Source organism: Misgurnus anguillicaudatus, chromosome 13 (assembly GCF_027580225.2).
Source record: "Misgurnus anguillicaudatus chromosome 13, ASM2758022v2, whole genome shotgun sequence".
NCBI lineage: Eukaryota > Metazoa > Chordata > Actinopteri > Cypriniformes > Cobitidae > Misgurnus > Misgurnus anguillicaudatus.
Genome location: NC_073349.2, coordinates 6,234,244 through 6,249,076, shown reverse-complemented (window position 1 = coordinate 6,249,076; position 14,833 = coordinate 6,234,244). Strand labels below are relative to the sequence as shown.

The window sequence follows — 14,833 nt, the reverse complement described above, 5'->3', positions numbered from 1 at the left end:
CCAGCGATTAGAATAAATACATTTTTAATCTGTCTTAATGAAAAACTGCTTGCTCTAAAAAAATGAATATATCAATGTCGATGTTTTGTCTTAAGTATTTGCCACCAATAAGATTTTTGTAATGTATGTCCTAATTTAACTTAGGCCCATCCTGACTTAATCTAAACCCTTTCCAGGAAACTGCTCCAATAGTATAGTTTATTTTGCTTCAATAGTTATCAGTTTAGTTTATTTTAAATGGTCATAAAATGCAACAAAGACTTTTAGGTATGACCTTTAAGTGTATCTAGAAAGTAAAAATCTTCTCATTCTAAAAAGTTGTGTTAAAATATCCAAAATACCAACTAGCACAGTGTTATACAGTGGAAAGTTGGACCAAATTAAAAATAACTTTAAAGAGACAATTTGTAAGATATTTGCAGTAAAATATCCAAAAACCACTAGTCTAGTGATTAATATTTTTCCAGCTGATTACTAACAACATCTATAATGTTTTAACTACTTGTAAATTATGAGAAAATTTTCATTCTAAACAGTGACACGGGGCAGTGCAGTCACCTATCAATGATGTTAATATCCATGTTACCCTTTGTTACCGCCTTTACCTTTACCACATGACAGCAGTGTTGTGGACAAATGCGGAAGTTAGTGTATAGCGTCTGTCGGGCTACTTGCTTGTTTATGGTAAATTTGTTAATCTGAACACTTAATTCTATGCTGTGTTAACACACCATCGTTTTGGACTAATACTGTAACATCTATGACTAACAATTTCGTTTTGAACGTTACATGAAATCTTACATAATGAAATAAAACGATCATCAAACACAACATTTATAAAACTTGATTACTTTAATTAATGTGTTAACATGATTTTTTGTTTCCGTCTGATTGATGGCCATCAGCGGTTGAGTTAAAGACAACAAGTCCCATCATTCCACGCTGCTTCAGAGCGTCATTAATCTACATCATTGTTATTGTTTTGATTGTGCGCCCTCTAGCGGTGTGGATTATACAAATTGCATCTTTAATTGGTAACACCTAAAAAAATTTAATTCAAACTTACATTTTTCACTTAAAGTATTTTCACTTAAAGGACAAATTCGGTATTTTACACTTAAAGCCCTGTTTTCAGATTGTTTATGATGAAATAGAACGGTTTTGACTGAAATTTCGACATAGGCGGCTGCCCCGAGAATTTTCGGGTGTTTGTGTTTCACCTCCCACCTGTGCAATGGGTTTATAGTTGCACTGGAACAATCCTTCCTAAAATGCATTAAACTTTCGTTTATAAAGATGTGAAACTTGCCGAGTGGTCAGGGGTGTTCACTGGTATGCTCACACAAAAATCGCTGCAAAAGATGCTTTCCAACAGCTGTTTTATCGTAGTTTTGGCCAACTCCATTGACTTGTATTAGATGTGCTGTGAGGTACGGTATTACTCCGCGCCGGGAACTTTGTTTCTATTCTTGCAATTGGCAAATATGGATTAGCGCCACCAACTGGGCTGGAGTGTCTATTATTCAAGCTCTCAGCGGAAGAATGTACGGGTGTGAGGCGTTTGGAAAAATAGGTCCACAAGTTTACAATGAATGTTAAAACACCTGTTGGAAAGCATCTTTTGCAGCAATTTTTGTGTGAGCATATCAGTGAACACCCCTGACCACTTGGTGAGTTTCATGTCTTTGTAAACGAAAGTTTAATGCATTTTAGGAAGGATTGTTCCAGTGCACCTATAAACCCATTATAGAGGTGGGAGCTGAAACACAAACACCCGAAAATTCTCGGGGCAGCCGCATATGTCGAAATTTCAGTCAAAACCGTTCTATTTCATCATAAACAATCTGGAAACAGGGCTTTAAGTGTAAAATACCCAACTTGTCCTTTAAACATTTAAGTTACAGTGTTTATTTTGTTCACGTGTACTTAATTATTGCAAAAGTTTTAACAATGTTTGAATTCAGAGAATTTACAGTTTTAACCAGTCTGATCTCACAGGAATTTATACATATTTATGAGATGACTACTTTGTATGAATTCAAACAAAGCATACCATACAAAATAAATTATTATTATAAAAAAATATTATTATAATGTAATTACATTCAATTCAATTTCATTTATATAGCGCTTTTCACAATTGTTTAATTGTTTAAAGCAGCTTTACATTAATAGATGCTGAAAACACATCGACACAAGAATCGATGGAGACCATAAGCAGCAAAATACAGAGGCTAAGATTAACCGTACTAGCAAGCGTAGTAATAATGAAACGTATATAAGAAGGTGCTAAATTAAGCCAATGTCAGCTGACTCCCTAGGGGTTGAAAAATCCCCCTAGGATAAAAAAAAATTACATCATCACATCATCAAGGTGAAGACTACAAAAACCGTCCCTCCGTGCGCTTTTGCTGCTACCCAGTCTCACAAAACTATGTACCTATAGTGACGTAATTTTTGTATACTTTTTCGCGATACTGTCACGCATTTCCGCGTTTTTTCGTGATGTTATCACGAATTGCTGTTTATGTATCATTGTCACGTATTGGTTACTCAACTGCTTTTTTCAAACCATTTTCGCTTTGGTTCAGGGTTAGATTTGGTGTTTGCGTTAGGATGTCACTTTAAGTATTGGTTTATACCATTTTTTCTGATTTATTTATTTATATTTTCTAAATTTTAAAACATTGTCGCCTGGCGTAAGAGTTGGGTTTGGGTAAGGATGTCATTTTATGTCAATCTAACCCTAAACCGAAGCGAAAATTGTTTGAAAATAGCACAAAACAATTGAGTAACCAATACGTGACAATGACACACAAACAGAAATTCGTGATACGATCACGAAAAACGCGGAAATTCGTGACAGTATCACGAAAAAGAATAAAAAAATTATGTGACTATTGGTACGTAACTTCGTGTGACTGGGCTGGTTACAGCCTCATCAAGCTACAACGTTGTTGTTGTTTAGCGACCTCTATCAGTGAAAATTACATATTGTGCCTTTAACGGTTCATTCACACGAAAGGCTTGTCTGAAGCGTGGCCAACAGCCAATCACAGTGGCCGCAATACATGCTCCGGTCTTCCATAAACGTAATTGGCTGGCTATGCCTAAAGCGATCTGATTGGCTGACGCACGCGTTGCAGCTTGAAAAGTTGAAAAATGTTCAACTTCTGCCACGAGCAACGGCACTGACGACACGCAGACAGATCCACAAATCAGTTCGGCAACGCATGATGTCACCTATTAAAAGTGAATGGGAAACGTTAACGCTTACGCCCCGTGTGAATGCACCGTAAATGTAAATATCGCATTTTACTGCTGAAAGTGCAGATCAGTTTTAAAGTCTCTAGAGGTGCACAGCAGTTTTTTGTTAACTTTTTTTTGTTTACAAAATAGTAAGTTCATTTAAATAAACAAAGAGCATAATAAACACAAAACATCAAAACTCTCATAAAAAAACACTGTCATTACTGGAATAGACGGTGTCAGGTAACAAGCCTGTAAACATGGCTGTTTTATGGGCTTGTGATGAATGTAGGACATTGTATGTGAGTTTGTACGTGATAAAAGTGGGTTGTGAGCACCACAGGTTGAACGTGTTCAGTAAACCATTCTGAATCTTAGTGGCTGCGCTGCATACAGTGTTTATAAAAGGTGTCACCAAAAGGTATTCAAAAGCGATTTTTAAGCTGTTGAATACAAAGTGTCTTCGGGAGGGCTAGTCGCTCTGTATCAGTGTGATGAGTGTGTGTTTATACGTGTTACACATGCTGGTGCTGGTGGGGTGTGCTTTGGCCCCGGGGGAGATTTTTGTACCAGAACGAAAAAGCAGTAGCTCATTTTGAAAAGTGTCTGGAAATCACAGTTTTGATTTAATTCTGCACTGTAAATAAGGCTGATAGACAAACAACACTTTACAGTTTATATTTCTCGTAGTTTATAGTAGAATGAATAGTTTATTATTTTGAAACAAGTTAAAGGGCCCATATTATGCAAAATCCACTTTTGCAAGGTGTTTGGACATAAATGTGTGTTGGCAGTGTGTGAATGCCACAACCCTACAATAAAAACAATCCACCCACTCATTTTTAAAGGGATAGTCCACCCAAAAATGAAAACTCTGTCATCATTTACTCACCCTCGTGTTGTTAAACACAAAGGAAGACATTTCAAGGAATGTTTGTAACCAAACCGATGATGTGCCTCTTTGACTTTTATAGTAAGGAATATTATGAAAGTGAATGGGGGCTCGTTACAAACATTCCTTGAAATATTTTCCTTTGTGGTCATCAGAACAAAGACATTTAACAACAATATGAGAGTCAGTAAATGATGACAAAGTTTTTATTTTTGGGGGAACTATCCCTTTAATCCCCATTAAACCAGAGCAGTCTCATCAGAGATGCTGTTTTAATTTTCTTGTTAATGTGATGTCACACTAACAAAGCCCTGCCCACAGCCACTGACGGACTCTGTTTAATTTTACCTAAAAGCTTTTCTAAATGTGTTTGTTAGCATGTTATAGCGCTAAAGGCAGCTTATTTACAGGAATCCGATCTATTTTTAAACAAAAGTGCTCACTGTTTGTTGTCTGTTATATATTTTGAGTTGAAACAGTCACATTCTAGGCACACCTGAGACTTATATTACATCTTGCAAAAATGGGCATAATATTGTCCCTGTTTAAAATATATGGCGTGCTGTTGATTAGTACAAACCATTCATTTGACTTAACCGTAAGTTTATAGTGGAAATGAAGCAATCAGACAAGTTAACATTAGTTAGAAAGAAAGTATTTGGTATAGTTTTAGTAGCACAGACACCGCCATCAGCCTGTGATGTTGGTTGTCCTGCCTGAGATCAACAGATACAATAGTAGAGAGACAGATAAAGACAAACAGAGAATGAGAAACTGGAGAGCAACAGGCCATTAAAAGACATCAAAGGGGAGGCCATTAGGTTATTGCTGCTGAAAAAAAACAAAGATATAACAAAGGTTTATAGCAAATGTTTATGGGATACTATTTCAGTATACTAGTAAGAGGTTCTAAAAGAACAAATGTGCAGTTTATTTTGTTGAAGCACTTATGTTGATACTTATGTACACAACACCCGTCTTATTTGAAATGTTAATTGTCTAAATTGTTGTTTTAGTGGTGGGATACTGTTTTAAGCAGATAAAGATCAACATAATTCTTGTGTACTGTTTGAAAGTTACAGGCTAACACTAATATCAAGATAACACATGTGATTTTTAAGTCTTGGGGCTACTTTTTCAAAACTTTCATATGCTAATCCATGTGCAGTGTCTTGTCTGAATAGTATCCCACTATAAATGCATTGTTAGAAAAAAATGTGCTAGTTTTTACAAACGAAAGGGAAAAGTCATGGGAAATGTTGTTTGAATACCACATCAAATCATTTTCCCCATGCCGTGGAGAATTCCTTAAATGTTTTCATGGTGCATCAGGGTGAAGATATTTGCTTTCTTATAGATAATTTATTATAACATGATAAAATTGCTACTTTGTAGGTGTGAGCAAAATTGTGCTGTTTTTGGGTGTGTCCTTTTAAATTCAATTTCGATTCAATTTTATTTATATAGCGCTTTTCACAATAGTTAATTGTTTCAAAGCAGCTTTACATTAATAGATGTATGAAAAGCATAGAAAAACGAGCATCGTAATAATGTAACGTATACAGTAAAGTAGTACGTTAAGCCAAAGGTGGCGGACTATCCAGGGGATGAAAAAAACCAACTAGGAACCAACTAGGAGAAAAACCCTTCTGGCTAGTTCAGGGGGAAAAGTATATATATATACTATCGGGGTATGTGAACGGGTAAGCAAATTAATCTGGTTCCGCCGGTGGTCGCTGGTCAGGCATCGGCTGGGCATCTCGTAGAAGGACGGTCAGTAGATCAGCGGTGTGGTGACCTTCATGGTTGCAGGAACTGGGTCTGTTTGTCTCATTGTCCTCAGGGTCGAGGACGAGACAGGGAGACAAAAACAGAGTTCTATTAGCGTAGGGGCTGTTCACATGTAATGCAAGTGTCATACAGTATAGTGGTTTAAGCCAGCTCGGTTCCAGACAGGCTAACTATTGCGGCATAAGTATATTACCCATATGAGGTATGTGAGTGCTTTGTTCTAGACAAACTACCTATTGCGGGATAAGTACATTTACTGGACATTTTATGTGAATGCTTTGTTAAAGAAGAATGTCTTAAGTTCAATATTATTCATATTCAATATTCAATATAAATGCAATATTATCCCCTTCTGACATCACAAGGGGAGCCAGATTTCAATGACCTATTTTTCACAGGCTTGCAGAGAATGGTTTACCAAAACTAAGTTACTGGGTTGATCTATGGCACATTTTTAGGTTGATAAAAGCACTGGGGACCCAATTATAGCACTTAAACATGTAAAAAGTTAAATTTTCATGATATGTCCCTTTTAGAGACTGCTGACTTAGCAAAGAATGTTTACAAAATACAGATAAACATACTAATCAAAAAAGTTTTTCTTAAAATGAACCAAACTGCATTAAATTATAATATCCTATTTTTTTATAAAGAATCACAACATTACTGTTCATACACATAACACAATCTAGACTACACTCTCAGAAATAAAGGTACAAAAGTTGTCACTGGGACAGTACCCTTTCAAAAAGGTACACCTTTGTACCCCAAAACTGCATATTAGTATTTCAAAGGTACATATTGGTAGTTCAAAGATATATTTGTACCAAAATGGTACATATTAGGACCTTTTTAAAGGGTACATGTGGGTACCAGTGACAGCTTTGTACCTTTAGTTTTGACAGTGTACGCCATGTTAAAGATTACATAAGGTATTCTTATATCATTGTGGGTCAAACGTTAGTTGACAACTGAGCAAGTGTTGCTCTATATGCAAACTAAGGGTGTGGCCTCCTTTTTTCTTTTTTTATATTAGACCTCTGAGCTGCAGAGCATACAGGACAAAAGAGTGAGTATATCCACCTGTATCACTGCATTGTTTTTGAAGGCTTGTTCTAACTCACTGTTTATAGTTCGAGAGGTTAGTCTGTACTTTTCTGCCATGTGCAGAGCTAAGGGCAGTATTTACTAGCCAGATGTAGAATATATTAATACACGGTTGCCCTCTAGTGGTAGCTCCGAATCAACTTACTGTTGTGCAAAAAGTACAACACTTATAATAAATAATTAATAAATACTAAATCATGTGGAAAGTGCTAAGGAAAATGAATAAAAATATTTTTTAAATATTTAAAAACATAAACAGTATAAAAAAAGTATTTTCACTCATCACTTTAAGACCCATTTATTTATTTATTTTTTAATAATGTTTTACACCCGGCTTCCTAGGTTAGGACCATTCATCCTACATTTCACAAAACACAAAAAGCCTACTTACTTTATTTATTAAATCTTTGAACCTTTAGCATCTGAATACTTGAATGATGACGCACACGCGACTTACAGCACTCACCTTAGTGGCATGTCCCGAGCTATACGTTAGTCAAAACAAATATTTCATACAGATTTTATTCCAGGTGCACAAGCTTTGTGTTTGCTCATTGAAGACAATGATGATGTGTGTTTCATTCAAAACCATTCTACAAAACCTTTTTTTTATTTTCATGGCATGGCAAACAAATTTACAAGGTATGTGAATGTTCACAACAATATATGCAGTACAAAAAATTGAAACCATTGTGCATTGCACCAATCACTCAGCGGAGATGAATAAAGCCGGATATTGTTACAAACTTTATTTATCCAGTAAATGTTGTTGACATATATACATATAAGGCCACATCCAATGTTTACCTGAGCTAAATAATGACATTGGTGTGAAAGCATTAGAAGTCAGTGGATAGTTCATGGATACTTTCTTGCTGTTATTGCGAGACATTTATATATGCAGCGCCTTACACAAAGTGTGATCAGCCAAAATCCACAGTGTGCACGATTGCCAACCATCTGCTGCCTTATTTCTCCAACAGTATTTATCCAAGTTGCATGTGCAGTCAACAGTTAAGCTCTGACTAAAATACCATTTTGATATTGCTCCTGTACCGCATTTTACTATTACTGGTATTTAATGCAGAATAAATAAAAATCCAGAGTCCAAGACACTTCAAAATCCCACAGATCTGATCCAAGACATGTGCCTCCCAAAAGACTACGAATGTGTTTTGTAAAGGCTTTTTGGTAACAAGCGTGTTTCTCAGTATTTAGGGAGAGGATGGAGCACTTAACTAATCATTATAGTAAATGTGGACATACAGTATGGTGCTCAGTAACCAGTGGACTGTCAATTGACTTTTTTCGCAGTGACACAAAGTACTATCTGATGATATTTTGAGAAATGTTAACTTTGAAAATTTCAGTTTATAGATAAAGGGACAGAATAGTGAGAATAACTCTCTGGAATTGCTTTAATGTTTATAAACTCTACAGGTTATTTAATCTGAAATAAATCATTCAATCAATGTCATGTTTAAACCCTTATTAAATTTTACATCTTCCATATGTGACTTTTTTACATCAGTGCAGAAACCTCATATTCTGATGGATAATAACTAGTGAACCATTCTGTGATTTGTGATTGGATAAGGCAGATGACGCATTATGAAGTGTGAAATGTCACGTTTAATGGAATGACACTTTTGATGGCTAAATATTACAACCCGGTCAAGCGACTAATCTTGCATGTGTGTAATAACAGGGTAACAGTGACTTTCCTGGAAGTGTTTTTTTTCTTTTACAAAATGTTTTTATATATATATATAATTCTAACATTTACTAGCTGGGAGATTGCTTTGTTTACGTCATTCGCAATGCTTCATTGGAGTGGGCTGTCACTTATGGAGTGGTTTATGTTTCCATGGTAACAGCAACTTCTCAGAATAATCTCTCATCAGGATTATTGGTACTTCTTCAAGAATTTGGCTTTTAAACACAATAATTTGAAAAGTACAGATATGTTTTAGACTACAGCGCGTGCAATAATATCTTTTCGTACATGTATGATATTTAGAAAAATCATCTTCATGGAAGTTGGATGTTGTTTTACTTAAGAGCGTTTCCTTATGTGTATTTTACAGAAAAATCTGAAACACAAGCCAGTCCGGATGGCAGGCGTTTGGGGGTCAGCCTGCACTGGATTTTGGCTCTAGCAGCCCACTGGGCCTTCACTTCAGCTCAGAACATTTCACAGGTCAGTAAGTAAAGACATTTACACTGTTTCCAACACGTGCATGTATAGTATATGAACATATCTGATGTTTGATTAGCAGTTTTGTGTTAATATCGGTCAAAAGTATTTTGCTTTAGAATATGTAGATGAAGATGTACAATTTAGTGAAAAAAAATATATTGCTTGCGTTTGTGAATTTTTTTAGTGTTTAAAAGTTTCACGTGTGCCTAGCCTACCAAACTATTTCACGTGTGTGCATCGAGTCCTTTTCCAACCCCTCGTCTGTTTGCCAAAAGCGTTTGCGACATCGTTTGACTGGTGGTAGGTTTATTTTCGTTGAGACAGACCTGTCGATCAATTTTGAATGCACATTTTAGTGATTACCTTGGTGTCGTCGTCGTCAGATAACCAGTGTTGGGGAAAGTTACTTTTAAAAGTAATGCATTACAATATTAAGTTACTCCCAAAAAAGTAACTAATAAGTTACTTAGTTACTTTTCATGGAAAGTAATGCTTACATTTTTAGTTAATTTTGGATTACTTTTTCTTGGCTGAGGCTCGATCTCTTTCAGGCCTTGCAGGTGTTTTTATGACTGAAAAGTTCTGCATTCAGAAATTGCATATTTCATCACAAAAATGTCGAGCTCTGGCCTGCCATCTCAGTTTCTGGCTCAAACTGTTCCCACACTCCGCATAAAGTGCATAATGTGAGTATACGTTTAGTTTAATTCGGTACATTTTTTAATCAAATTAATTAAACTAAAAAAGTAACTTGCATTACTTTTTGAAAAAGCAACTTAAATATTAATGCGTAAATTTAAAAAGTAATGCGTTACTCGTTACTTCAGAAAAGCAATATTATTACGTAATGCACGTTACTTGCAAGCGTGTGGCACAAACCCTGAAAAGTGAAGCCAAAGCGTCTCGATCGCCTCCCAGTGACTGGTCCCATTATAGGTCATAAACCCCTCCTCCCCATGTTATTCAATGGGACTTGAGACCAACTAAACAATTTAATTACGCTGATGTAAATTCAAGTGTTTGTTTTTTTAAAATAAGTATGTTTTAGTTAGTTATTTAATACTATAAAAATGGTGGTGTCACGTCATGATTGACAGCTGTGATATGCGCATTCTGCGAGAGTGAGGGCGGGGCCTTGATTTCGCAGCTTTACTTCCTGCTCACTACTGCGCAGGACTGGTCCCGAAATCGCTACTGCGCAGACTCAAGACCAGCGCTGTATCGGGACACTGGCGGCTTCACTTTTCACCAATGGAAGAGAGCGAACGGGCGTCATCCATCTTTTTTTACAGTCTATGGTTACTTGTAATACTGCAGATAACAAATAAAAACAAATGGACCAGCGGGCCAAATTGGTTGCAGGCCACTAGGGTTTTCTTCCGTCTGACTGGTGAGCAGTGTTTGAATTATGTCAAAGCTTATGGGGGGTCCCCTACCTAAGCCCCACCCCCCTCATTATAAAGTCGCTGTGATTTGACAAAGTAAGATGTGATCCTGGATCAACAATCATCTGATCCTGGTTTTAATCAAAGAAATCCCAAATTACCCTTAACTTAAACCCTAAACGTTTTTAACCCCTCAAATTAGTGTGAAACACTGCAAGGCCAGAAATTTTCAACAGAATAGGGGTGAAATAGGGTGGACTCATTCTTAAATTACATAATTTTACTATATAGTAGTGGTTAAATGGATTACATTGCGTTTTTTTAAATCATAGATTGAATAATTTTCAGATCAGCAAAACTGGGGCTGGGAAAATAAAATTAGAACAAATTAAGAAATGATGAGCATATAAAAATAGAAAAGAACAAAGTAACAAATAAAGTAAGATCTAACAGTAGTATTTAGGTACATAAATAGAATCAAATAAACTTTATTCTTTTTTATTATATAAATTAAATATAATTAATGTTTTTAAAGATACAGAAGTGATTTTACTTTGATTTCTGTTATTTAATTAATATAAATGACAGAAACACAAGCAGATAAGAACTGCCACAGACAAACACAAAGATTTGACTTCTTTCTGAACTGTTTGCACTTTAAGACATAACTGAAGGTTTTTATAAGAATAGGTGCCAAGACTGTGGTACTTCGAGATAATTTTGTGTTTGCATTCTTTAGAATCGTGCGTCTGTGTGTGTCCGCTTATGAGTGTAGGTTTATTTGAGTATGTGTGCGCGTCATTAGTCCTTTCACACATACAGTCTTTACTGGTAATTTACTGGTAAATTGCCGTTAACATGTCATGTGTGAACAGAACCTTTCCGGTAAATCAGTGCTCCCAATTTACCAGTAAGACAGGTTGTAAGATTACCAGTAATTTACCGGTAAGCGCTGTGTGTGAACGAAAATTATAGGATTACCAGCATTTAGAACGGACGACGTCAGACCGTGCTGACAGCTTCAGGCCAATCAGGTTTTAATACAGATGACGCGTTTACCCCCGCAGTGTTTACTGACGTTTCCACACACACATGCTGCTTGAAAGTTGAGCACACCTGAAGTTTACGTCCACATTTCTTCACCAAAGTTGTTTAAAACAGCTTACCGCCGAATTGCCGACGTCCTTAGCACGCCCTCTGTGAAGCTTAAAGTGCAAACAGTAGTGTTGTTAAAATCGCATTTTCGGTTTGACGTCGTCTCATTCAATGTTGTTTGGTCATGAGCAACTTCGTGACTGTTTACCACAGACGTGAAAACAACAAAATACGCACCGTGGATTGTTTACAAATACAACACTGAGCTCGCCGCGTGCTACAGGTACTTCCGCTTTCTCAACGAATTTACCGGTATTTTGATACTGATGTGTGAATGATGTCTTACTGGTAAAATAACGGAACGCCACTGCGTGTGTAAACAGCACATTTTTGTATTTACTGGTAAATTCATTCTGGTAAATTCATGGTAATTTACCAGAATTACTGTGTGAAAGAGGCTATTGCCTGTGCACACACAAAACCAGCAAAAAATTTCTATAAATAATTTTTTCGTGTCAGCGGCACAACTTTCTTTTTGTGTCATTTTATGTATTTTATGAAAACAATACATAAAATGAAACGAAATGAAAAAGAAATTTGTGCCACAGACACGAAAAACTATTTATAGAAATTCGTGAAATTCGTGCAAATGACACGAAAAATACATTCATGCTCAAGGCATAGCACAAAGCTGAATTTCGTGCCATGGACACGAATAATTTTGCGTGACAAAGTCTGGTATTGTCACATGATGCCTGATGCACATGGTTCACATGACGCACCAAACACATTTTGACATGAAAAGCTCAACACAACACTCTGCAAACATATTTTGAATTTGCGTAAGAAAAGTTGACACTAAATAGAAACAATCAAGATGGCATTTTTGTTTAGAAGGATGATGAGGTTAGTTTATTACTACAGGTTGACCCTGGACAATAAAGCCCTGAAATTTTGTAAACTTTGTTGAAAAAGCGTTAATAAAATCAATATCTTGAGCAGCACTGACCTGTTAGCTGTCGTTGTTGTTTGGTTGTTGTTTTGGTTTACAGTTGAAACATTGTTGTGTGGCCCCTTGGTCAGTATAATGTAGAGACATGGCTAATGTAAATTGTGAAAGGATTTATGATATGTTAAATAATGTTGCCATGGCAAACATTGCATGAAATATGGCACACACATACTGTAGTAGTCAGCTATGTTTTTTGAATAAAGTGGTAGGGTTCGTTTTACCCACATTCACCACTTGGTACATACAGTATGTTTTTCTCAAGGAAACAGGAAGTGTCTCATATGTTCTGCATTCTTCATTGAGAGATTTGGATCCAACAAGCTGTATGTTTGGTCATGGGGTCACATCACACTGATGTGGTCACGGTCATAGCGCCACCAACTCTCAGCAGGAAGTGTGTCGCATACTGTACAACAGACTTTAAAATAGTCAACTTATTTTTATCTAAGTAGCTTTAAACTTGTTCAGAATAATGTAGAGACATGGCTGATGTTCAAATCGAACCAAATATGAAATCACCATTACACAGATATCAGATTCTTTCACGCCTATTTTAGTAATATATTTAATTGAACAATTTGTTAAGAGTTCTGGCATTCTTTTAGGTTACGAGTTGATTAAATTGTAAACTGTCTCTCTTTTAACAGGAAGTGTGCCCATGAGGTCATTGATGCTGGTCCTGCTCTTCCTGATCAGCGTCCAGGCTGCATTCAACATGGGAGGCCACACCCAGGCGCAGGGGCCAGCCAGTCAGCACACAGCAGCAGAACGTTTACCCAGATCTCATAGCCATCCCAAAAAGGACACACATTACGATGACCAGATTCCCACCGTGGACCCCAAACTCTTCAACAAGCGCCGCTACCGCTCACCCCGCGTGCTCTTCAGCGAAGTTGTCCCTACAGAAAGTGCGACGGGTCCCAGGCTCCCACGTTTTCGGCGAAGGGCTAACGAGTTTTTGCATCGTGGCGAGTACTCTGTGTGTGACAGCACGGAGCGCTGGGTCACCAATCTGACCAATGCCACAGACCTAAAGGGCAATGAAGTCACAGTGCTGCCACACGTTCGTATCAACAACATCGTCAAGAGCCAACTCTTCTTTGAGACCACGTGCCTCATGTCTACACCCAGCGGGTCCCCCAAGGCAGGTCAGGGAGCCAGTGGTGTTAAAGCTGGAACCTCGAGCTGTCGTGGTATTGACCATAGACACTGGAACTCTTATTGCACCAACACGCACACCTACGTGCGGGCGCTAACGTCCTACAAAAATCAGATCGCCTGGAGGTTCATCCGAATCAACGCTGCATGTGTATGCGTGCTAAGCCGCAACTCATGGAGGCTTTGACTGATAAATTCACTAGTGTCTCAGCCAGCCCACTGCAGCCTCCTGTCCTACATCCTGTCCCATCTGTCCATCATAACAGCCTTACTGCCAACAATGGTGTTTGAGATCCCACCCCTTTCCTTTTCTCTTTGTGACTCAACCCAGTCCCCTCCTACCCTACCTCACTCTGTAAATTATTCGTTAAGTTATGAGGACTGCATTACATATTTATATAGTTTATATGGTCAGAATATAAATATTATATATAAATATATATATGTGTGTGTATATACATAAACCAAGCTTTTGGTGTGTTATGATGCTTTATTTATTAAACACCTCACGTCAGTATGACTTTGTCTACAATTCTTATTGGATAAAAGTTGATATGTTCACATGAAAAACTGACCCATATTTTAATTTAAATTTGTAATAATTACATTTAAAAAATCATTTACATTTTAAATTATTTAAATTTCGCAGCGCGAGTTCCCTTGAAACGTCTCGGGTTAGATATGTAACCCTTGTTCCCCGAGAAGGTTATTTACATTTATTTGCAGACACCTTTATCCAAAGCGACTTACAGTGCATTACAAGGTATACATTTTATCAACGTGTGTTCTCTCGGTTCAAACCCATTACCTTTTGCGCTGCTAACGCAAAGCTCTACCACTGATGTATACAGGAGCACGAGAAGGAAACAAGAGGCTGCATTTCTAACACAGTCTCACCCCATGTCGTCACTTGACCATTCGTCAATATGTGACGACATGGGTGA

General features: G+C 37.1%; 1 protein-coding gene across 1 annotated transcript in view; it reads left to right on the top strand.

The window, feature by feature from the left end:
• The window catches only part of ngfa (nerve growth factor a (beta polypeptide)), a 40,914-nt gene extending 26,477 nt beyond the window's left edge, over nt 1-14,437 (top strand). The window contains exons 2-3 of the mRNA XM_055189364.2: nt 9,127-9,239; nt 13,379-14,437. Coding sequence (XP_055045339.1) covers nt 13,390-14,076 — 687 coding nt within the window. The 5' untranslated portion in view covers nt 9,127-9,239; nt 13,379-13,389 and the 3' untranslated portion in view covers nt 14,077-14,437. The remainder of the gene's footprint in view (nt 1-9,126; nt 9,240-13,378) is intronic.
• The last annotated feature ends 396 nt before the right edge of the window (nt 14,438-14,833 follow it).